The sequence below is a fragment of the Heptranchias perlo genome, chromosome 6, assembly GCF_035084215.1.
Source record: "Heptranchias perlo isolate sHepPer1 chromosome 6, sHepPer1.hap1, whole genome shotgun sequence".
NCBI classification, from domain to species: domain Eukaryota; kingdom Metazoa; phylum Chordata; class Chondrichthyes; order Hexanchiformes; family Hexanchidae; genus Heptranchias; species Heptranchias perlo.
Window position 1 is genome coordinate 34,566,435 of NC_090330.1, and position 24,654 is coordinate 34,591,088.

At 48.2% G+C, this 24,654-nt stretch overlaps 1 protein-coding gene across 3 annotated transcripts in view; it reads right to left on the bottom strand.

Annotated features, from left to right (window-relative positions):
* The window catches only part of ift88 (intraflagellar transport 88 homolog), a 132,493-nt gene that overhangs the window by 100,239 nt on the left and 7,600 nt on the right, over positions 1-24,654 (bottom strand). For 2 of the 3 annotated variants that reach the window (XM_067986081.1, XM_067986082.1), the window contains exons 6-8: positions 20,553-20,622; positions 18,204-18,273; positions 16,487-16,577 (exon numbers count right to left, since the gene is read on the bottom strand). In XM_067986081.1, coding sequence (XP_067842182.1) covers positions 16,487-16,577; positions 18,204-18,273; positions 20,553-20,622 — 231 coding nt within the window. Of the gene's footprint in view, positions 1-2,064; positions 2,218-2,333; positions 2,461-16,486; positions 16,578-18,203; positions 18,274-20,552; positions 20,623-24,654 lie in introns of those variants that run through there. The other variant, XM_067986083.1, reaches the window with a different exon arrangement.

Here is a 24,654-nt window from a genome sequence, read left to right on the forward strand (position 1 = left end):
CCACTCACTCAACCTGACTATATCCCTTTGCAGACTCTTTAGGGTCAATTTTCGGATGGCCGAGCGGGTGCGTTCGTGGCGGGGGGGGCTGCTAAAATTGAGGATTCCCGGGGCGGGTCATGAGCCCGGCTCCAACCCGCACATTTCCGGGTTCCCCAATGACGCGCTTAGATGCGCGCGCAGCCCCCGCGTGCGGGACTCCCACTGGCAATTAAAGCCTGCGGGATCCCACTTAAAGCAATTAATTACATAGTTCAGGTCGTTTGCAGACCTGATTGGGAGGATATTTTAGGAGGGGTCGGATTTTCATGTCAACAGAGCGTGTTCCCCGTGCTGGGGGAAAAACTCCCAAGTTCAAATAGACGTGTTGCAGCCACCAGCCAGTGGGAGCTGCAAAGGTCCATTTGAAGGGTTGGGGGGGAGGGTTGGGGGAGACCCTCACTCATTACAGGAGGCCACTCTGTAACTTTGGACAAAGTTTGGCCTGCACCACCCTCCTCCTAACACTAAAATTCACCAACTTCGAACCTCAACTCCGGTGTGCAGACACATTTACCTACCTTGCGGACCCCCTCAAACGTATATCTTCCGGATGGGGGCCGCCATAACTGGAGTCATGGCCTCATCGGAGGGCGAACAGCATCACCAGCCTCGCTGGCCACCTCAGACACGTGGGGCTCCACAACACAGTGCTGTGACACATCCACCTGCACAGAAGGAAGGAGGGCAACCGCAGAGATAGATGCGTCGCAGAAGGCACTACCCTCGCCACAGGGTCTACAGACCGAGGCTCAGCTTCCTGGCCCTCTCTGAGCAGCAGTGCACACGGAGGCTCAGAGTCACTCGACGTGTAGTCGTGGACATCTGCAGCCTCCTTCATGCCGAGCTGCTCCTGGCTGGCCCAAGCACCATCTTCTTACCTGTCGCTGTCAAAGTCACCACTGCCCTCAACTTCTTCTCCTCCTGATCCTTCCAGGGTGCCACCGGGGACATCGCCAGCGTCTCTCAGTCGCCTGCAAAAAAGAGCCCTGCAAATACACCTACACCCACTCTACAGTGACCCAAGGGGTGGCATCAGGTGTGGGTCTTCATGGTGATCCTCAGGATAGGGAATTATTGCACAAACCAGACAAGATTTGCAAAGACGTGGCAGTAGTGGTGATAACAAAATTTAATGTAGTTGGCAAAAGAAACAAATCTAAATGAAAAACATGACATTCTGTCAGACACCCTTGTGCATCCCCTTTATGCTCACAAAACCTTAGCCTTATGTTTACAGGAACCCCTAAGTGGTGCTACCCCTTTGGCTTCAGCAGAGGTAGTGGCAGGTTGCTCTTGTCCGTGCCCTGACCGATGAGATGCTTTGCGCGGACGCCCTCTGGGTTTCGGTGCCCGTGAGGGCTCCTCCAAAGACTGATCCACCTGCACAGGGGCAGACTTGGCCACCTGGAGAGCAGGCAGCATTGCGGGTACTGGTTGAGAAGGGGGCACGGGTGAGACGTGGGAGCGCTTTGAGTGGTGTCCCCACTTCCATATCCCCTTTCGCCATCATCCCTCTCCTGGCCCAGGCCCACATCACTCCTTCCACCCTGCTGGACGACAGTTTGGAGGTCTTGTATAAAGCCTTGGAAGGCCAGTTGTAACGTATCTGTCAGCTTGTTTAAGGCGGCAGAATGTTGCTCACCCTGAATCCGAACGGCCGTTGTCAGGGCCTGAATGGACTCATGGCGGCTAGCCTTCCCTCCATTGCAGACATTCCCGCACCTACCCGCAACACTATGTCAGAGATGCCTTCACGTCCCAGTGACAGTCTTCCACTCATGCATGAGTTGGACTCCTCCGTCCTCTGCACGATTGTGGAGAGTGTGCATGGCAACTGTTCTAGTCCCTTGGCAACGTGCTGCCGCCCCTCGATGACTCTCCTTTTCATGGCTGGCCCCCAGGGTTCACTATCTGGGTCCAGCTGAGCAGAGCCTGGAGAAGAGTGCTCCCAATGACGCGGACTCTCCAAGGCTGCGCCTGCCACCAGGGTCTGCTCATGCTCACATGTGCGTGGTGACTCACCATGTGCAACCCCAACTAACTGAGGACGGGGACCCACCGAGGTGTGTGTATCTGCGCTGGTGGATCGCTGGCTCAGACGTGATGATGCACCCTCAGAGGCCGGCAGGTCCTCTGAGGAATCGCCCTCCGCAGTCACGGCGGTCACAGATGGCCCTGCAAGAGAACAGAAAGCAATATTAAGCATGTGGACGGATGTTGAGGTGCTGCAGATGCCAAGTGATGTTAAGATCATTCGCTATCATGAGTGCTGAGTGTTAGATTTCTGTCACCAGCCGCTTGTGCGCTCCCAGTCTCGGCGTCGGCCATGGACAGGCACTCCAGCGTGCGGCTTATTTCTAGTGCCTGCTGCTCTGTGTCCGTTAGGACCACCTGGTGTGGCAGGCCCCCTCCGGTCCTTGCCCTCTCTCAGGCATTCTGGCATCTCTTCTCCTGTCAAGGCAAAACACAGAGAAGCGTGATTGAGTGATGGTTGCATAGTGACCTGCTGCATGCATTGGTGTGGGTGGGGGTGACTGTGAGGGAGATGCATGGGAGGGTGCGTGTGAGACATAGCCATGATATTGTATGAGGATTGGGGTGCGTGGTAGTGTTCGAACGGGAACTGGGGCGGTGAGTAAGTGCAGGCAAGGTGAGGATGATGGTTGAGTGGATGTGGAAGACGGAGTGTGGGAGAATGCGCAAGTATACTCACTTTGGCTGACCTGGTTAGGTCATTAAAGTGCTTCCTGCACTGGACCCAGGTTCGGGCGACTGCTGCTGTTGCTGACCTCCTCTGCCACCTAGAGCCAGGCCTTCTTGGTGGCAGAGGGAGGCCACTTCTTCCTGTCCAATGGGAAAAATGTTTCCCTCCTTCTCCTGACCCCATCGAGCAGCACCTGGAGTGAGGAGTCAGAAAACCTTGGAGCAGCCTTGCCTCTGGGCTGCTCCATGCTGACAATATGGTTCTTTGCTGCAGGAGGTGCATTGGAGGACTGCCCCTTTAAATAGGGCTCCTCCTGCTGACAGCCTGTGATGCGGGTGCGCAGTGCGCCCACTGAGCAGGTCTGCAATGGGAAACCCGGAAGCACGCATAAGTACCTTCAATTAGGCTGCGATCGCATGCAGAGCACACCAATTTCACTGGGCGCGTTACCCACGCGCCCAGTCAACCCCGCCGCTGGCAACCTGCCTCCCTCCTAATATAGGGCCCTTTGTGTCCTCCACACGGCTTAATTTCCCACGTAGCTTTGTATCGTCAGCAAACTTGGATACATTACACTTGGTCCCTTCATCTAAGTCATTAATATAGATTGTAAATAGCTGAGGCCCAAGCACGATCCTTGCGGCACCCCACTAGTTACAGCCTGCTCGCCTGAAAATGACCCGTTTATCCCTACTCTCTGTTTTCTGTCCGTTAACCAATCCTCTATCCATGCTAATATGTTACCCCCAAACCCATGAGCTCTTATCTTGTGTATCGGCCTTTTATGTGGCACCTTATCAAATGCCTTTTGAAAATCCAAATATACAACATCCACTGGTTCCCCTTTATCTCCCCTTCTCGTTACATCCTCAAAAAACTCTAATAGGTTTGTCAAACACTATTTCCCTTTCATAAAGCCATGTTGACTCTGCCTAATCATATTATGATTCCTAAGTGCCCTGTTACCACTTCCTTAATAATGGATTCCAGAATTTTCCCAACAACTGATGTCAGGCTAACTGGCCTGTAGTTCCCTGTTTTCTCTCTCCCTCCTTTCTTGAATAATGGGGTCACATTTGCTACCTTTCAATCCGCTGGGACCATTCTAGAATTTAGGGAATTTTGGACGATCATAACTAATGCATCCACTATTTTGCAGCCACCTCTTTTGGAACCCTTGGATGAAGGCCATCAGGTCCAGGGGATTTGTTGGCTTTTAGTCCCATTAGATTCTCTAGTACTTTTTCTCTACTGATATTAATTACTTTAAGTTCCTCACTCTCATTAGGCCCTTGGTTCCCCACTATTCCTGGTATGTTTTTTGTGTCTTCTACTGTGAAGACAGATACAAAATATTTGTTTAACACATCTGCCATTTCCTGATTCCCCATTATAATTTCTCCTGTCTCAGCCTCTAAGGGACCAACATTCACTTTTGCTACTCTCTTCCTTTTTACATACTTGTAGAAGCTCTTACAATCCGTTTTTATATTTCTTGCTAGTTTACTTTCATATTCTATTTTCTCTCTTTTTATCAATTTTTTGGTCGTCCTTTGCTGGTTTCTAAAACCCTCCCAATCCTCAGGCTTACTACTCTTCTTGGCAACATTATAGGTCACTTCTTTTAATCGAATACTATCCTTAACTTCTTTAGTTAGCCATGGGTGGATCACTTTTCCCACGGAGTTTTTATTTCTCAATGGAACATATATTTGTTGAGAATACTGAAATATTTCTTTAAATGTTTGCCACTGCTTTTCAACCGTCATACCCTTTAATTTGGTTTCCCAATCTACCTTAGCCAACTCGCCCCTCATACCTATGTAATTGGCTTTATTTAAGTTTAAGACTCTAGTTTCTGACTTCGAAACTAGTCACTCTATAAACTAACTCTATACTTCTCTAAAGCCTCAATGTCACCCACCATGTGAGGAGGCTAAAACTGGACACATTATTCTAACTGTGGCCTAACCAAGGTCTTGTACAAGGACAAATGATATGCTTTGTTTTATAGTGAATTGTCCTGTAAATAGGCCCTAGCACCCTATTCGCTTTAGCTATAGGTTTGCAGCAGAGAGATATCAAGATGAAGGGGCTTGGGGACAGTATTCCAGTGTGAAATTGATATAGCTGAAGGCTTTGCTGCCAAAAGTGGGGTGCAAAGGAGGCCAGATTGGAAGAGCAGAGAGCACATGCAGGAACAATAGCTCAAAAAGGCTACTGTGGTAGAAGGGTTAAAATCATTGAGGGACTTATAAATGAAGACAAGGATTTTGAAATTGATGTTTTGGGGGATAGGGATCCAAACAAGGTTGGCAAGGACAGAAATAATTGGGGAGCAAGAGTTAGTGCATGATGGGGGATTTTTGAACAAGTTACATTTTGTGAGGGGCAAAATTTGGGTAGCCAGCAAGGAGAGCTTTGAAGTAACTGAGTTTGGAGGTCACCATCATATAAATAAGTATTTTGACGTTAATGGGGGTGAGGTAGGGGTATGATATTGTCCCTAAACCACTTTGTCTTGCGAGCTCTCTTCCTTCTTTCAAAACCCTCCTCCAAACCTGTTTCTTTGGTCATGCCTTCGGTCACTACTACTAATCCTCCTCTTAGCATTGCTCGGCATCCAGATGTTTTTATGTCTGTGAAGCACTTTGGGATGTCTTGTGTTAAAGGAGGCAGGTGACGTGGTGGAGGTTGCGCAACATCAGGGTCAGCCTGTGAGCAATGGAGGTGCAGAATTTTGGCTGGGAGCTGATCAGGATTGCTTTGGTCTTGCCAATACTGAGTTGCCAAGAGTTGTTGTTGGTCAAGGAGTTGGGCAGCACAATGATGGGTAAGGAATAGAAGTTGTCTACGCTGTAGATGCTCATCATTGGAAAACTGTACTTTTATTATTTGCATTAAATTCCTTTTATAAACTGCAAAATTGATAGATGAAAAGAAGATTATTTAAGCTTTTTTTATTCGTTCATGGGATCTGGGCGTCGCTGGCAAGGCCGGCATTTATTGCCCATCTCTAATTGCCCTTGAGAAGGTGCTGGTGAGCCGCCTTCTTGAACCGCTGCAGTCCGTGTGGTGAAGGTTCTCCCACAGTGCTGTTAGGAAGGGAGTTCCAGGATTTTGACCCTGCAATGATGAAGGAACAGCGATATATTTCCAAGTCGGGATGGTGTGTGACTTGGAGGGGTACGTGCAGGTGGTGTTGTTGCCATGTGCCTGCTTCCCTTGTCCTTCTAGGTGGTAGAGGTCGCGGGTTTGGGAGGTGCTGTCGAAGAAGCCTTGGCGAGTTGCTGCAGTGCATCCTGTGGATGGTACACACTGCAGCCACTGTGCGCCGGTGGTGAAGGGAGTGAATGTTTAGGGAGGTGGATGGAGTGCCAATCAAGTGGGTTGCTTTGTCCTGGATGGTGTTGAGCTTCTTGAGTGTTGTTGGAGCTGCACTCATCCAGGCAAGTGGAGAGTATTCCATCACACTCCTGACTTGTGCCTTGTAGATGGTGGAAAGGCTTTGGGGAGTCAGGAGGTGAGTCACTCGCCACAGAATACCCAGCCTCTGGCCTGCTCTTGTGGCCACGGTATTTATATGGCTGGTCCAGTTAAGTTTCTGGTCAATGGTGACCCCCAGGATGTTGATGGTGGGGGATTCGGTGATGGTAATGCCGTTGAATGTCAAGGGGAGGTGGTTAGACTCTCTCTTGTTGGAGATGGTCATTGCCTGGCACTTTTCTGGCGCGAATGTTACTTGCCACTTATCAGCCCAAGCCTGGATGTTGTCCAGGTCTTGCTGCATGCAGACTCGGACTGCTTCATTATTTGAGGGGTTGCGAATGGAACTGAACACTGTACAATCATCAGCGAACATCCCCATTTCTGACCTTATGATGGAGGGAAGGTCATTGATGAAGCAGCTGAAGATGGTTGGGCCTAGGACACTGCCCTGAGGAACTCCTGCAGCAATGTCCTGGGGCTGAGATGATTGGCCACCAACAACCACAACCATCTTCCTTTGTGCTAGGTATGACTCCAGCCACTGGAGAGTTTTCCCCCTGATTCCCATTGACTTCAATTTTACTAGGGCTCCTTGGTGCCACACTCGGTCAAATGCTGCCTTGATGTCAAGGACAGTCACTCTCACCTCACCTCTGGAATTCAGCTCTTTTGTCCATGTTTGGACCAAGGCTGTAATGAGGTCTGGAGCCGAGTGGTCCTGGCGGAACCCAAACTGAGCATCGGTGAGCAGGTTATTGGTGAGTAAGTGCCGCTTGATAGCACTGTCGACGACACCTTCCATCACTTTGCGGATGATCGAGAGTAGACTGATGGGGCAGTAATTGGCCGGATTGGATTTATCCTGCTTTTTGTGGACAGGACATACCTGGGCAATTTTCCACATTGTCGGGTAGATGCCAGTGTTGTAGCTGTACTGGAACAGCTTGGCTAGAGGCGCAGCTAGTTCTGGAGCACAAGTCTTCAGCACTACAGCTGGGATGTTGTCGGGGCTCATAGCCTTTGCTGTATCCAGTGCACTCAGCCGTTTCTTGATATCACGTGGAATGAATCAAATTGGCTGAAGACTGGCTTCTGTGATGGAGGGGATATCGGGAGGCGGCCGAGATGGATCATCCACTCAGCACTTCTGGCTGAAGATGGTTGCAAACGCTTCAGCCTTGTCTTTTGCACTCATGTGCTGGACTCCGCCATCATTGAGGATGGGAATGTTTACAGAGCCTCCTCCTCCCGTTAGTTGTTTAATTGTCCACCACCATTCATGACTGGATGTGGCAGGACTGCAGAGCTTTGATCTGATCCGTTGGTTGTGGAATCGCTTAGCTCTGTCTATAGCATGTTGCTTCCGCTGTTTAGCATGCATGTAGTCCTGAGTTGTAGCTTCACCAGGTTGGCACCTAATTTTTAGGTACGCCTGGTGCAAAGAACGGCATTTATATAGCACGTATCATGTCCCCAGGACCTCGAAAAGCATTTCACAGCCAATGAATTACTTCTGAAGTTAAGTCACTGTTGATTTGCAGGCAAATGACAGCCACTTTGTGAACAGCAAGGTCGTACAAATGATAATGAGATTAGTAACAAGTGAAATCCGTTTTGAAGGTGTTGGTTGAGGTATTAATGTTGACCAAAAGTGCCTTGACAGTTTTTACGGACAACAACAGCAATTTGAATTTATGCAGCGCCTTTAATGTAGTAAAACGTCCCAAGGCGCTTCACAGGAGTGGAATCAAACAGAATATGACACCGAGCCACATAAGGCGATATTAGGACAGGTGACCAAAAGCTTGGTCAAAGAGGTAGGTTTTAAGGACAGTCTTAAAGGAGGAGAGGTAGAGAGGCGGAGAGATTTAGGGAGGGAATTCCAGAGCTTTGGGCCTAGGCAGCTGAAGACACGGCCGCTAATGGTGGAGCGATTAAATTCAGTGATGTGTAACAAGCCAGAATTGGAAGAACGCAGGGATCTCAGAGGGTTGTAGGGCTGCAGGAGGTTACAGAGATAGAGAGGGGCGAGGCCACGGGTGGATTTGAAAGCAAGGATGAGAATTTTAAAATCAAGGCATTGCCGGACCAGGAGCCAATGTAGGTGATGGCACAGGGGTGATGAGTGAACGGGACCTGGTGCGAGTTAGGATACGGGCAGCAAAGTTTTAGATTAACTCATGTTTTATGGATGGTGGAAGATGGGAGGCTAGCCAGGACAGCAGTGGAACGGTCTAGTCTAGAGGTAAAAAGACATGGATGAGGGTTTCATCAGCAGCAGATGAGCTGAGGCAGGGGTGGAGATGGGCGATGTTACGGAGGTGGAATAGGCGGTCTTGGTGATGGAGCAGATATGTGATCGGAAGCTCATCTTAGGGTTAAATAGGATGCCAAGGTTGCGAACGGTCTGGTTCAGCCTCAGACAGTGGCCAGGGAGAGGGATGGAGTCGGTGGCTAGGGAACAAAGCTTGTGGCGGGTACCGAAGGCAATGGTTTCAGTCTTCCCAATATTTAGTTGGGGAAAATTTTTGCTCATGTCAGACATGAGCGGAGCGCGAGATCAGTGATAAAAGGAGGAGCGGGAGAGGAGAGAGCGGAGCAGAGCACGGGATCAGTGATAAAAGGAGGAGCGACAGCGGGGAGAGAGGTGAAAAAATACCTAAAGTGACGTCAGCTCAAGGGAAGGAGCTGACTGGTGAGTAGCGGGATTAGCGATAAGAGGAGTGAGAAAGGAGAGGGAAAGCGAAGCACGGGATTGTCGATAAAAGGAGGAGCGAGAGAGGAGTGAGAAAGAGCGGAGCGCGGGATCAGCAATAAAAGGAGGAGCGAGAGAGGAGAGAGACAGCAGAGCACGGGATCGGCAATAAGAGGAGGAGCGAGAGAGGAGAGAGCGGAGTGCGGGATCAGCGATAAAAGGAGAGAGAGAGCGGAGCGTGAGATCAGTGATAAAAGGAGGAGCGAGAGAGGAGAGAGCGAGCAGAGCGCGGGATCAGTGATAAAAGGAGGAGCGACAGCGGGGAGAGGTGAAAAAATACCTAAAGTGACGTCAGCACAAGGGAAGGAGCTGATTGGTGAGTAGCTGGTGAGTGTTCTTTTTCTGGTGAGTGTTTTTTTTTAAAGTCTTTAAGTTTATTTTTGTTAACTTTAGTTAATAATATAATAAATCGAGGCATGGCAGAGCGCCTCAGTCCTGTCGAATGCACATCCTGTACCGTATCGGAACTCCAGGATGCTTCCAGTGTCCTGGACAACTACAGGTCAGGAAGTGTCATCAGCTGGAGGAGCTCGAGCTCCGGGTTTCGGAGCTTGAGCAGCAGCTGGCATCACTGCAATGCATCCGCGAGGCTGAGAGTTTCGTGGATAGCACGTTTCAGGAGGTGGTCACCCCACAGATTGAGAGTGCAGGCAGGGAGGGGCTGGGTGACCGCCAGACAGACAAGGAGGACCAAGCAGACAGTGCAGAGTCCCCTGAGGGCATCTCGCTCTCTAACCTGTATTCAGTTCTGAATACCGATGGGGGAGAGGGTTCCTCCGAGGAGTGCAGCCAGAGCCAAGTCCATAGCACCTGTGGCTCAGCTGTATGGGGGAGTGGGGGGGTGGGCAGAGGAGAAAGGTCAGGAGAGCAATGGCGATAGGGGATTCTATAGTTAGGGGAACAGATAGGCGTTTCTGCGGCCGCAGATGAGATTCCAGAATGGTATGTTGCCTCCCTGATGCCAGGGTCAAGGGTGTCACCAAGCGGCTGCAGAACATTCTGGAGGGGAAGGGTGAACAGCCAGAGGTCGTGGTCCATATTGGTACCAATGACACAGGTAGAAAGAGGGATGAGATCCTGCAGGCAGATTTGAAGGAGTTAGGAAAGAGATTAATAAACAGGACCTCAATGGTAGTAATCTCCGGATTACTCCCGATGCCACCCCCTAGCGAGTATAGAAATAGGTGAATAGAGAAGATGAATGCGTGGCTGGAGAGATGATGCAAGAGGGAGGGCTTTAGATTCCTGGGGCATTTCGACCAGTTCTGGGGGAGGTGGGACCTGAACAAGCCGGACAGGTTGCACCTCAACAGGGCCGGGACCAATATCCTCGTGGGGAGGTTTGCTAGTGCTGTGGGGGAGGGTTTTTAAACTAGCTTGGCAGGGGGATGGGAACCTTAGCGTAGATTCAGAAAGGAGAGAAGCTAAGCTGGAAATAGAAGGCAGAAAATGAGTAAGTGAGTTTGGAAGGCAGAGGAAACAAAGGTTAGAATCTAGACAACAAAGGAGTTTGGTAGTGCTTAATGGTATATACCTCAATGCAAGGAGTATAGTAAATAAGATAGATGAGCTAAGGGCACAGATAGACACATGGAAATATGATAGCTTAGCTATTACAGAAACAAGGCGTAAACAGGGGCAGGAATGGCAGCTCAATGTTCCTGGTTCCAAGGTTTCCAGACGAGATAGCGAGGGGAATAAAAAAGGAAAGGGGGGGGTGGCAATATTGGTTAAAGAAACAATTACGGCTGTGAGGAGGAATGATATGTTAGAAGGATCATCACATGAGGCCATATGGGTTGAGCTAAAGAACAAAAAAAGGGGCAGTCACACTGCTGGGAGTGTACAAGAGACCCCCAAACAGTCAGAGGGAGATAGAAGAGCAAATATGTAGGCAAATTTCTGAGATGTGCATAAACAATAGGGCAGTAATAGTAGGGGATTTCAACTACCCTAATTTTAACTGTGATACAATCAGTACAAAAGGTATAGAGAGCGCAGAATTCTTAAATTGCATTCAGGAGAACTTTTTAGCCAGTATGTAGCCAGCCCAATAAGAGGGGGAGCAGTTCCGGATTTAGTTTTAGGGGCTGAAGCTGGGCAGGTGGAAGGAGTATCAGTGGGACAGCATTTTGCTGGTAGTGATCATAATTCAGTTAGATTTAGCATAGTTATGGAAAAGGACAAAGTTAGAACAGAAGTAAAAGTTCTAAATTGGGGAAAGGCCAATTTTATTAAGCTGAGAAGTGATTTAGCAAAAGTGGACTGGAAACAGCTGCTTGAAGGCAAATCAGTGTCGGAGCAGTGGGGAGGCATTCAAAGGGGAGATTCAAGGGGTTCAGAGTAAACATGTTCCAACAAAGAAAATGGTGGGACTGCCAAATCTAGAGCCCCCTGGATGACAAGCAGCATACAGGGTAAGATAAGGCAAAAAAGGGAAGCTTATGTCAGACACAAAGAGCTCAATACTGCAGAAAGCCTGGAGGAGTATAGAAAGTGCAGGGGTGAAATTAAAAAGGAAATTAGGAAAGCAAAGATAGGGAATGAAAAAATACTGGCAAGTAAAATTAAGGAAAACCCAAAAATGTTTTATAAATACATAAAGAGCAAGAGGATAACTAAGGAAAGAGTAGGGCCTATTAGAGACCAAAAAGGTAACCTATGTGTAGAGGCGGAAGATGTGGGTATGGTTCTTAATAAATACTTTGCGTCTGTCTTAAAAAAAGAGGGGGACAATGCAGTTAAGGAGGAGGAGTGTGAAATATGGGATGGGATAAACATAGTGAGAGAGGAAGTATTAAGGGGATTAGCATCTTTGAAAGTAGATAAATCACCAAGCCTGGATGAAATGTATCCCAGGCTGTTAAGAGAAGCAAGGGAAGAAATAGTGGAGGCTCTGACCATCATTTTCCAATCCTCCCTGGATACAGGCGTGTGCTGGAGGATTGAAAGACTGCTAACATTGTACCATTGTTTAAAAAGGGAGAAAGAGATAAACCGAGTAATTATAGGCCAGTCAGTCTAACCTCGGTGGTGGGCAAATTATTGGAATCGATTCTGAGGGACAGCATAAATCATCATTTAGAAAGGCACGGGTTAATCAAGGACAGTCAGCATGGATTTGTTAAGGGAAGGTCATGTCTGACTAACTTGATTGAAATTTTTGAACAGGTTACAAGGAGGGTCGATGAGGGTAGCGCATTTGATGTGGTGTACATGGATTTTAGCAAGGCTTTTGACAAGGTCCCACATGGCAGATTGGTCAAAAAAGTAAAAGCCCATAGGATCCAAGGGAAAGTGGCTAGTTGGATCCAAAATTAGCTCAGTGGCAGGAAGCAAAGGGTAATGGTTGTCTGGTGTTTTTGCAACTGGAAGGCTGTTTCCAGTGGGGTCCTGCAAGGCTCAGTACTGGGTCCCTTGGTTTTTGTGGTATATATTAATGATTTGGACTTGAATGTGGGGGGCTTGATCAAGAAGTTTGCAGATGATACAAAAATTGACCATGTGGTTGATAGTGAGGAGGAAAGCTGTAGACTGCAGGAAGATATCAATGGACTGGTCAGGTGGGCAGAAAGGTGACAAATGGAATTCAATCCAGAGAAGTGTGAGGTAATGCATTTGGGGAGGGCAAACAAGGCAAGGGAGTACACAATAAATGGGAGGATACTAAAAGGTGTAGAGGAACACAGGGACCTTGGAGCGCATATCCACAGATCCCTGAAGGTAGCAGGACAGGTAGATAAGGTGGGTAAGAAAGCATATGGGATACTTTCCTTTACTAGCCGAGGCTTAGAATATAAGAGCAGGGGGTTATGCTAGAACTGTATAAAACATTGGTTAGGCCACAGCTTGAGTACGGCATACAGTTCTGGGCACCACATTACAGGAAAGATGTGATTGCGCTAGAGATGTGCAGAGGAAATTTACGAGGATGTTGCCAGGGCTGAAGAATTTTAGCTATGAGAACAGATTGGATAGTTTGGGGTTGTTTTCTTTGGAACAAAGGAGGCTGAGAGGAGATTTAATTGAGGTACATAAAATTATGATGGGGCTAGATAGAGTGGATAGAGAGGATCTACTTCCCTTAGCAAAGGGGTCAGTGACCAGGGGCATTGATTTAAAGTAATTGGTAAAAGGATTAGAGGGCAGCTGAGGAGAAATGTTTTCACCTAGAGGGTGGTGGGGGTCCGGAACTCACTGCCTGAAAGGGTGGTAAAGGCAAAAACCCTCAACTCATTTAAAAAGTACTTGGATGAGCAATTGAAGTGCCGTAACCTATAGGGCTACGGACCAAGTGCTGGAAAGTGGGATTAAGCTGGATAGTTCTTTTTCGGCCGGCGCGGACACGATGGGCCGAATGGCCTCCTTCTGTGCCGTAACTTTCTATGATTCTAAGCAGCGTGACATATCAGAGACAGTGGAGGGGGTCGAGAGAGGTGGTGGTGAGGTAAAGCTGGATGTCATCAACGTACATGTGGAACGTGATTATGTGTTTTCGGATGATGTCACCGAGGGGCAGCATGTAGATGAGAAATAGGAGGGGGCCAAGGGTAGGTCCTTCGGGGACTCCAGAGGTAACAGTGCAGGATCGGGAAGAGAAGCCATTATAGGTGATTCTCTGGCTACAACTGGATAGATAAGAATGGAACCAGGTGAGGGCATCTCACTCACTGGACGACGGAGGAGAGACGTTGGAGGAGGATGGTGTGGTCAACCGCTTCAAAGGCTGCAGACAGGTCGAGAAGGATGAGGAGGGATCGTTTACCACGGTCACAGTCACATAGGATGTCATTTGTGACTTTGATAAGGGCCGCTTCAGTGCTGCGGCAGGGGCTGAAACCTGATTGGAGGGGTTCAAACATGGAGTTACAGGAAAGATAGGCACAGATTTGGGAGGCGACAACACGTTCAAGGACTTTGGAGAAGAAAGCAAGCTTGGAAATGGGGCAGTAGTTTGCAAGAACAGAAGGGTCACGGGTCGTATTTTTTGAGGCGGTGGGTGATGACAGCAGATTTGAAGGGGAGAGGGGCAGTACCTGAGGAGAGGGAACCATTAACAATATCAGCTAACATAGGGCCAGGAAGGGAAGTTGAGTGGTCAGCCTTTGGTGGTAATAGGGTCATGGGAGCAGGAGGTGGGTCTCATGGTCAAGATGAGCTCGGAGAGGGCATGGGGGGAGACAGGAGAGAAACTAGAGAAAGATGCAAGTTCAGGGCTAGGGCAGGGGGAAACCTTAAGGGAGGTTTGGCTTGGTGGACTAGGGGAAGGGAAGGAAGCAGCGGAGGCAGTTGAACGGATGGTCTCAATCTTAGTGACAAAGAAGTCCATGAGCTCCTCGCACTTGTTGTTGGAGGAGAGGGTGGAGGAGGCAGGTGAGAGGGGTTTAAGAAGACGGTTTGTAGTGAAGAGAAGACAGGGGTTATCTTTGCATTCCAGGATGATCATGGAAGAGTGAGCAGTTTTGGCAGAGCAGGACCTAATAGTGCTTTATGTGGTCCAGCCAGATCTGGCGATGAATGGCTAAACCAGTTGTCCGCCTTACATGTTTAAGTCTGTGCCCCTTGGACGTAATCTAGTGGAGATGAGGGCCAATTTGGTTTAATGTCTCAAGTGAAAGACAGGACTGCTGACAATGCAGCACTCCCTCAGAACTGTACCTTATGTGTCAGCCAAGATCATATGCTCAAGTCCTGGAGTAGAGTTTGAACCCACAATCTCTGATTCAGAGGTGAGAGTACTATCACTGAGCAAAGCTAACCCTTCCTGTTGAAACTTATTACAAATTATGTCTGGAACTGTTGCTCTCTTTAGAAACTTTTATATGTTCAGAACTTAACTTACAGAATGAAACACACAATATTGTGATCTCCTGGACTGGTTTCAATTGCCTGAGGGGGGTCGGAGAGGAATTTTCTAAAGTTTTTTTCCCCTCATTGGCCCTGGATTTTTCTCTGTTTTTTTGCTTCTCCCAGCATCATGACTAGACACTTCCCATCCCCCATCTGCATGGCTGCAGATGGGGGATGGGAAGTGTCTAGTCATGATGCTCCAGCCATCATGAGGTGTGGGGCAGTCTTGATGGACAAGCTGGTCTTTTCCTGCCTGTATGTTGATAAAAATATAAATAGTGAAAGGATAATCAAAGGAAGGGTGGACCGATTAGGGACCAAAAAGGAGGGCATGGCTGAGGTACTAAATTGTCACCTGGAAAAACGTGGACTGATAAATTACAGCCAGCGCGGATTTGTTAAAGACAAATTGTGTTTGACTAACTTGATTCAGAGTGCTTTGATGAAGTAACGGAGAGGGTTGATGAGGCTAGTATGATTGATGTTGGACTTTCAAAAGGCATTTGATAAAGTACCACATAATAGGCTCATTAGCAAAATTGAAGCCCATGGCATTAAAGGGGTAGTGGCAGCGCGGATACAAATTTGGCTAAGGGACAGAAAGCAGAGATTAGTGGTGAATAGTTGTTTACCAGATTAGAGGGGAGTATACAGTGATATTCCCCCAAGGGTCGGTATATCTTTTTGATATATATTGGTGACCTGGTCTTGGGTATACAGGGCATAATTTCAAAGTTTGCAAATGACACGAAACTTGGAAATATAGTAAACAGTGAGAAGGATAGTAACAGACTTCAGGAAGACACAGACTGGTGAAATGGGCAGACACATGGCAGATGAAATTTAATGCAGAGAAGTGTGAAGTGATGCATTTTAAAAGGAAGAACGAGGAAAGGCAATATAAACTAAATGGTACAATTTTAAAGGGGGTGCAGGAACAGAGAGACCTGGGGGTTTACGTACACAAATCTTTGAAGGTGGCAGGACAAGTTGATATGGCTGTTAAAAAAACATTTGGGATCCTTGGCATTATAAATAGAGGCATGGCATACAAAAACAAGTAAGTTGTTCCAAACATTTAGAAATCACTGGTCAGGCTTCAGCTTGTGTCCAATTCTGGGTACCACACTTTAGGAAGGATGTCATGGCCTTGGAGACGGTGCAGCGGAGATTTACTGGAATCATACCAGGGATGAGGTTATGTGGAGAGATAAGAGAAGCTGGTATTGCTCTCTTTAGAGCAGAGAAGATTAAGGGGAGATTTAACAGAGGTGTTCAAACATGAGGGGTTTTAATAGAGCACTTTGTGAGAAACTGTTTCCACTGGCAGGAAAACACAGATTTAAGGTAATTGGCAAAAGAACCACAGGGGAAATTAGGAGAATTTTTTAAGCAGCGAGTTGTCATGATCTGGAATGCACTGCCTAAAAGGGTGGTGGAAGCAGATTCAATAGTAACTTTCAAAAGGAAATTGGTTAAATACTTGAAAAGGAAACATTTGCAGATTTATGGGGAAAGCACAGGGAAGTGGGGCTAATTAGATAGCTCTTTCAAAGAGCCGGCACAGGCACGATAGGCCAAATGGCCTCCTTCTGTGTTGTCTGATTCTATGTTTGTTGAACATGTTCGGCAGGTGAGATTCTTACCAACTGCAGGTCTCCATTCCCATTGGCAATGCAACTTTCTTCAATGAACTCATTTACAATCTTCTCTAAATTCTTAACCTTTTCTTCTGGCCTAAAAGAGATTGTATGGGAAGCACAATTATAAATTTTGGTGAGATCTATAATAATTTGTATCAGACAACTAAAAAATGTTCTGCATTAAATATTGCTTTGGCATCTGTTACTGAGTTGCCAAAAAATTATATAATATCCAGTCCTCCAATGAAAATGTATTTTAAAAGCTATTCAAAGCATTTTCTAGACCATCTAGTTGAGTGAAATTAACTGAAAGGAAGGAAATTTGAATGCAACTATGAATTTAAGACCATCAAAAAATTGCACAAAAGCTACTGGAGCTCTGGAAGCAGAAAGGTGTGCTTTTGTTCCACCTGGAAGAATACTTTGGCACTGTTTCCAGCTGCAGGTATATTAGGTCTAAATATAAATTTAAACCTAAACTGCATATACTGCATAATAATAAATAAAAATCATTGTTTATCCTAGTAACATTAGATTGTAGTATCTTTTATCAAGTACAGTACCATGCATATTTTATGTACAAATTCCTGCATAGCTCTACTCCAAATGGAACACAAAATATTATATCCAAAGGACTAACCCAAACAAATAATGCACAAATGATGCAAGGCATAATTCAGCTAGCTCAGCCTCTTGTAGTTTTAGGGATGTAAGCGATACTGACAAAGCAGCATTTATTGTGCATCCATGGATACCCTGAGGGCATTAAGAGTCAACCATTTATTGTGGGACTGGAATCACGTGTAGGCCAGACCAGGTAGGGGTGGCAGGCTCCCTTCCCTGTAGGACATTTGTAAATCAGTTGGGTTTTTATGACAATCTGGTAGCTTTCATAATCAATTTTTTTCTGGTGCCAGATTTATTAAAGAAGAACTTGCATTTATATAGTGCCTTTCACAACCTCAGGACATCCCAAAGCGATTTACAGCCAACAAAGTACTTTTTAAAGTGTAGTCACTGTTGTAATGTAGGAAACACAACAACCAATTTGCGCCCAGCAAGATTCCACAAATAGCAATGTGATAATGACCAGATAATCTGTTTTAGTGATGTTGATTGAGGGATAAATATTGGCCAGGACACCAGGGATAACTCCCCTGCTCTTTTTCAAATAGTGCCATAGGATCTTTTATGTCCACCTGAGAGGGCATACGGGGCCTCGGTTTAACGTCCCATCCAAAAGGTGGCACCTTTGACAATGCAGCGCTCCCTCTGTACTGCACTGAAGTGCTAGCCTGGATTATGTGCTCAAGTTTCTGGAGTGGGACTTGAACCCACAACCATCTAACTCAGAGGCGAGAGTGCTACCACTCAACAGAGAGTAAAATCAGGTAGGGTGTAAAACGGTCAGTCGACTTGATCCGGTCACTTTTACCACCTAGCCACTAAGCATCATCTAGATGAAGTGCAGAAAGGAAAATGTGGTGAGGAAGATTGCACTTCGGTAAGGGAATGTGACTGATTTTCCTCTCATTTAAATTAATGGAAGAAAAAGCAGGCAGGTTCTATTATAGGCGTGTGATACACCTGCCTGATTTTCTCTGCGCTCCACCCAGATGATGCTTAATGCCCAGGCAGTAAGGATAAAAATCTACCTCAATGTTACAGAGAAGATCTGCTGTATTATTCAATGAATTATTAACTATTAACTCTAACTTACGTATCTTCATTCTTTGTTTCTAGAGGAGCAGCAGGACCTCTTGATTGTCCCAGTGGATCAAATGCAGAGCCTGAAGTAACCAAATTTTAAAAAATTATGAAGAAATGCTGCCTTTACTTTCAAACAGAGTTATCCCAGGCAAAATTAAGAACTCCGACATAACTGATATGAAATTCCTAGACAGGCTAAAAAGGCTTAAAAACAATAAATATCATTTATCCCTGGGGATTTATCTCAGAGTGCTAAAGGAGAATGGGGCGAGAATTGAGAATTGCGAGGCATTGACAATCATGATAAGAGAGTCACTGGGTAGGTTCCAGTAGATTGAAATAGAGTCAATGGCCTCGATATTAGCGGGGAGGCGGGTTGGCAGCAGGGGGGGGGGGGGGGGGGGAGGGGACGATTGGGCACGCGACAAACCCGCATGAACCAAACTTACTGTTTCCAACGCAATTGCACGTTGATTGCTGATGATTAACGTCCTCTCTGGGTTTCACGCCCGTCACCTAGCCTGATTGACAGGCTGGCTGCCATCAGGAGCTGCAACACGAGGCAGGGGGGGGGGGGGGGGGGTGGCGGGAAGCAGAGAGAGCCAGACGTCATCCGGCACTGGACTGGAAGACCGGGGGCGGGGGACGACTGAGGGGGAAGATCGTGGCGGGGGGGCGAGATCGGGGGAGGATCGGGATGGTGAAGAGGGGGACATCGGAGCAGGTTTCAAAGGTAGGTGCATTTAGTGTTTTAATGTCATTGCATTTTTAAAAATTTAATTTATTTAGTTTCTTTCTCCCTGATCCGGCCCTTCACGTCTGGTTTCACCAGGCATGGATCAGAAGCAGTGGGCAAGCTGCCCAGGTAAGTTAAAAATCTTTCTAATCACTTACTCTGTCAAAGGTAAAGTGCCTTAAGTAGCTCAATGAAGTACATTTGGCTCTTTAACTGTCATCCTGCCAGCTTTAATTGCCGGCGGGACTTCCAGTTTCGGATCACCCGTGCGCACATAGGTGGGTCCCTGGGAAACTCGGAAGCCGGCGGGTTGGAGCCGGCTTCTGAACCAGAGCAGGATTTGCGCGATTTTCGGAACTCCCAGCCCCCAATGCACCCGCATTTGCCTCCTAAAATTACCCCCAATATGTCCCATATTATGAAAAAATTAGATAGGGTAGATAGAAGCAGGCTGTTTCCAGTAGGTGAGAGGTCATGAACAAGGGGTCATAGATACAAGATTAAATGTAGAAGATTTAGAACAGAGAGCAGGAGAAATTTCTTTACACAAGAGAGTTGTGAAGCTGTGGAATTCACTTCCAGGGTTAGTGGTTGAGGCAGAAATTATGTCAACATTTCAGATTTAATTGATAGGTGGATGAAGGAAAAGAGGTTGAAGGGATATGGGAACAGGATGGGTAAATTTGATTAGAACTATTTATTTGCATGGAGGGTAAACGCCGACGCAGACTAGTTGGGCCAAATGATCTGTTTCTGTGTTCTAACTTCTATGTATATTCAAAAAAGGTGACAAAGCAAAGTCAGGCAACTACAGACCCAGTCCTACTACATACCATGCAAAATAATGGAATTGATTATCAGATGTAACTTGGAGACTATCTGTACAATAATTACTTAATTAACAGCAGATAACATGGCTTCAGAAGGAAAATATCCAGCCTGACCAATCTTCTTAACTTCTTTGAGGAAGTAACATCCCAGGTGGAGTGTAGTAAGTCCTGTGATATGCTGTATCTCCACTTCCAGAATCTATTTGAGAATGTTAATCACACAAAGAGCTATTAGTTAAGTTCAAAGCTTTAGGGATTCGGGCAAACCTTGGGAATGGATATGAAATTAGCCAAAGGGTAAAAAATGATGGTACTCGTTAGGGGAGTTACGTCGGATTGTTGGGGGCGGGGAGGGGAAGTACTAAGTGGGTTGACGCGGGAATCAATGTTGGGGCCACTACTGTTTCTCATTTATATCAATGATTTGGACTCAGAAACCCAATGCAAAATGTCTAAGAGGTGATTATACAGAGGTGTACAAGACTGGAAACAGTATGGAAAAAGTTAAATCTGGAAAATTATTTTAAATTGAGAGAGTAGAACAAGGGGTCACAAGCAAAATCAGGTCTGACATCAGGATGCTCTTTTTCACACAAACAGTGAATTTTTCACACATACACGGAATGGACTCCCAGAAAAGGCCGGAGAAGTGAAAATTCTAGAATCATTTAAGGGCCAATTGCATATGGCAATGACAGAACGTCAGGTTTTTTTTTGGATGGATGAGCTGAAATAGGCCAAATGGCCTCCATGATCCATAATTATCTAGTGAAATATTTCAAATTAAACAAACCTCTGTAAGCTGCGGAAGAATAGCCAGCTGCACGCACTGCTGTCATAGGTCTAGCAACAGAGATTCCGTCCTTAAAGAATAGATGTAAACAACTCAGTGATTCTTCACTTTTAAAGTGGATTGTATCAAGGCATTTTACCATACATAAAAAAGATCATAAAATCACTCTCTTTAAAATATGTAAATATGAATAATATGAGATAAATGACAAAATTCATGAAGTGAAAATTTAGAAAACTAGTCGCCTTGCACACAGATAGTGTCATCTTCTGGTCAAGCATGGTTAGAGTTGTGGAGATAATTGGAATAATGGGGAAGGAGGGGGGAAGAAATTGGGGATATAGGGAGAAGGAGGGTGAGAGAGGGAGGAAGTGGGAGGGAAAGTACCTCAGCAGGGGCAGAAGGGGATAAGAAAAGTATCTGTGCAGGTGAAGATAGGAAAAATACCTTAGGGGTGGGGAAATAGGAAGTGATCCGTGGGGGATAGAATTTTGTGACCCACATTACAATTTTATATAACTAGTCTATATGCCATGGCAATGCACATGGGAGTCAACACCAAGGGCAATATTTATGTAAGCAGGGTAAGGGATGGGTGAGGGGGGAACGGAGTAGGAGGGGAGAGGAGGTGCGAGAGAGGAGGGGGGGGCGAGAGAGGGAGAGGGGAGTAGGAGGGCGAGAGGTGAGGAGGGCGAGAGGTGAGTACGAGGGCGAGAGGTGAGTAGGAGGGCGAGAGGTGAGTACGAGGGGGAGAGGGGAGTAGGAGGGCGAGAGGTGAGTACGAGGGGGAGAGGGGAGTAGGGAGCGAGGGAGCGGGGGGCCAAGGGGGAGCGGGGGGCCAAGGGGGAGCGGGGGGCCAAGGGGGAGCGGGGGGCCAAGGGGGAGCGGGGGGCCAAGGGGGAGCGGGGGGCCAAGGGGGAGCGGGGGGCCAAGGGGGAGCGGGGGGCCAAGGGGGAGCGGGGGGCCAAGGGGGAGCGGGGGGCCAAGGGGGAGCGGGGGGCCAAGGGGGAGCGGGGGGCCAAGGGGGAGCGGGGGGCCAAGGGGGAGCGGGGGGCCAAGGGGGAGCGGGGGGCCAAGGGGGAGCGGGGGGCCAAGGGGGAGCGGGGGGCCAAGGGGGAGCGGGGGGCCAAGGGGGAGCGGGGGGCCAAGGGGGAGCGGGGGGCCAAGGGGGAGCGGGGGGCCAAGGGGGAGCGGGGGGCCAAGGGGGAGCGGGGGGCCAAGGGGGAGCGGGGGGCCAAGGGGGAGCCAAGGGGGAGCGGGGGGCCAAGGGGGAGCGGGGGGCCAAGGGGGAGCGGGGGGCCAAGGGGGAGCGGGGGGCCAAGGGGGAGCGGGGGGCCAAGGGGGAGCGGGGGGCCAAGGGGGAGCGGGGGGCCAAGGGGGAGCGGGGGGCCAAGGGGGAGCGGGGGGCCAAGGGGGAGCGGGGGGCCAAGGGGGAGCGGGGGGCCAAGGGGGAGCGGGGGGCCAAGGGGGAGCGGGGGGCCAAGGGGGAGCGGGGGGCCAAGGGGGACCAGGTGCTTAAGAGGGAGCGGGGGGCTCGGAGGGAGCGGGGGGCTCGGAGGGAGCGGGGGGCTAAGAGGGAGCGGGGGGCTAAGAGGGAGCGGGGGGCTAAGAGGGAGCGGGGGGCTAAGAGGGAGCGGGGGGCTAAGAGGGAGCGGGGGGCTAAGAGGGAGCGGGGGGCTAAGAGGGAGCGGGGGGCTAAGAGGGAGCGGGGGGCTAAGAGGGAGCGGGGGGCTAAGAGGGAGCGGGGGGCTAAGAGGGAGCGGGGGGCTCGGAGGGAGCGGGGGGCTAAGAGGGAGCGGGGGGCTAAGAGGGAGCGGGGGGCTAAGAGGGAGCGGGGGGCTAAGAGGGAGCGGGGGGCTAAGAGGGAGCGGGGGGCTAAGAGGGAGCGGGGGGCTAAGATGGAGCAAGTAGGTGGAAGAGGAGGAGGAAAAGGAGGAGGGAGATAGGGGAAAGGAGAGAAGGGATGGGGAGAGGAGAGGAGGTGAGGGAGAGGGGTGATGGGACGGAGGAGGAGAGGGGAAAAGAAGGGGCACAGGAAGGGCCGCTGTTCAGTGGACAGCACTTCTGCTGGTAAATCCTCATAGGTGGGAGGGAGGTGCTGAGCTCATTACAAAATTCAGCCAATGTGGCAGGCAAGAGGATGGGAGGGCTGCTAGCTCCAGAAAATTCAGTTAATGGAAGTAGCAGGGGTTAAGGCACAGGAAGCCAGCAAGTGTGGTATTGGAGGATTGCTGAGGAAGGGTAATTCAGATCAGCAGGACAGGTGGAGTTGCAGGCATGGGAAATTCAGCTAGCAAGGGCTGGGGAGGGGTTGAGACATGAGGAAGCTAGCCAGCTAGGGGTAGGGTGCAGTGAACAGGAAATCCAGACAGCAGGAGTGGAACATGGAATGCATGGAATGGGAACCATTGCCGGACACCTATCACAATGGGTGATTTGGGATAAGAGGTTGAAGCCACAGAGAGGAGGACAACTTCAAAAAGGGCTGGTGGAAAGGAGCACACAGGGAGATTGACCTCGGGAGCAGCAGTCAGGTAAGTACTGCTCACTGGCAAGCATCAGTCGATTCAAAAGAAGCTTTCCTAAAAAGGAAAGAATTTGCATTTATCACAACCTCCGGACATCCCAAAGCATCTTACGAGCCATAAAGTACTTTTGAAGTGTAGTCACAGTTGTAATGTAGGAAACGCGGTAACCAATTTGCGCACAGCAAGGTCCCACAAACAGCAGTATGATAAAGATTAGATAATCTGTCTTAGTGATGTTGGTTGAGGGATAAATATTCACCTGGACACCGAGGAGAACTCCCCTGCTCTTCTTCGAAATAGTGCCACGGGATCTTTTATGTCCACCTGAGAGGGCAGACAGGGCCTCGATTTATTGTCTCATCCGACAGATAAGAGTTTGATTGCTTCCCTTGCTTCAGTTATAGTGGAAGATCCAAAATGTCACCATCAACAGTATCGGGTCACTAACATGAAAAGTGGCTTCCATCAAAGGAATGGTAAACGGAGCAGTAAAGATGAAAAGATGCTGAGAGGCTGTTTCCCCTGGTTGGAGAGTCTAGAACTAGAGGGCACAGTCGCAGGATAAGGTGTCGGCCACTTAAGACTGAGATGAGGAGGAATTTCTTCACTTAGAGGGTTGTGAATCTTTGGAATTCTCTACCCCAGAGGGTTGTGGATGCTGAGTCGTTGAGTATATATGTAACATTTTTGATACATTTTTGCACTCTAGGAGAATCAAGGGATATGGGGATCGGGCAGGAAAGTGAAGTTGAGATTGAAGTTCAGCCATGATCTGATTGAATGGCAAAGCAGGCTCGAGGGGCCATATGGCCTACTCCTGCTCCTATTTCTTATGTTCTCATGTTCTACAGTAGATGAAATTTAATGAAGAGAAGTGCGAAGTGATACATTTTGGCAGGAAGAACAAGGAGAGGCAATGTAAACTAAATGGTACAATTCTAAAGGGGGTGCAGCAACAGAGTGACCTGGGGGTATACGTGCACAAATCTTTGAAGGTAGCAGAACTTGTTGAGAAAGCGGTTAAAAAAGCATACGGGATCCTTGGCGTTATAAATAGAGGCATAGAGTACAAAATCGAGGAAGTTATGTTGAACCTTTATAAAACACTGTTTCAGCCACAACTAGAGTATTCTGGGCACCGCACTTCAGAAAGGATGTGAAGGCCTTAGAAAGGGTGCAGAAAAGATTTACCAGAATGGCTCCGGGGATGAGGGACTTCAGTTACATGGATACACTGGAGAAGCTGGGGTTGTTCTCCTTAGAGCAGAGAAGGTTGAAAGGAGATTTGATAGAAATTTGATAGAATCATGAAGGGTTCAGATAAAGTAAATAAAGAGAAACCGTTCCCACTGGCGGAAGGGTCGAAAACCAGAAGTCACAGATTTAAGGTGATTGGCAAAAGAACCAAAGGCGATGTGAGGAAAAACTTCTTCACGCAGCGAGTAGTTATGATCTGGAATGCGTTGCCTGAAAGGGTGGTGGATGCAGATTCAATCGTGACTTTCAAAAAGGATATTGGGTAAATATTTGAAGGGAAAAAATTTGCAGGGCTACGAGGAAAGAGCGGGGGAATG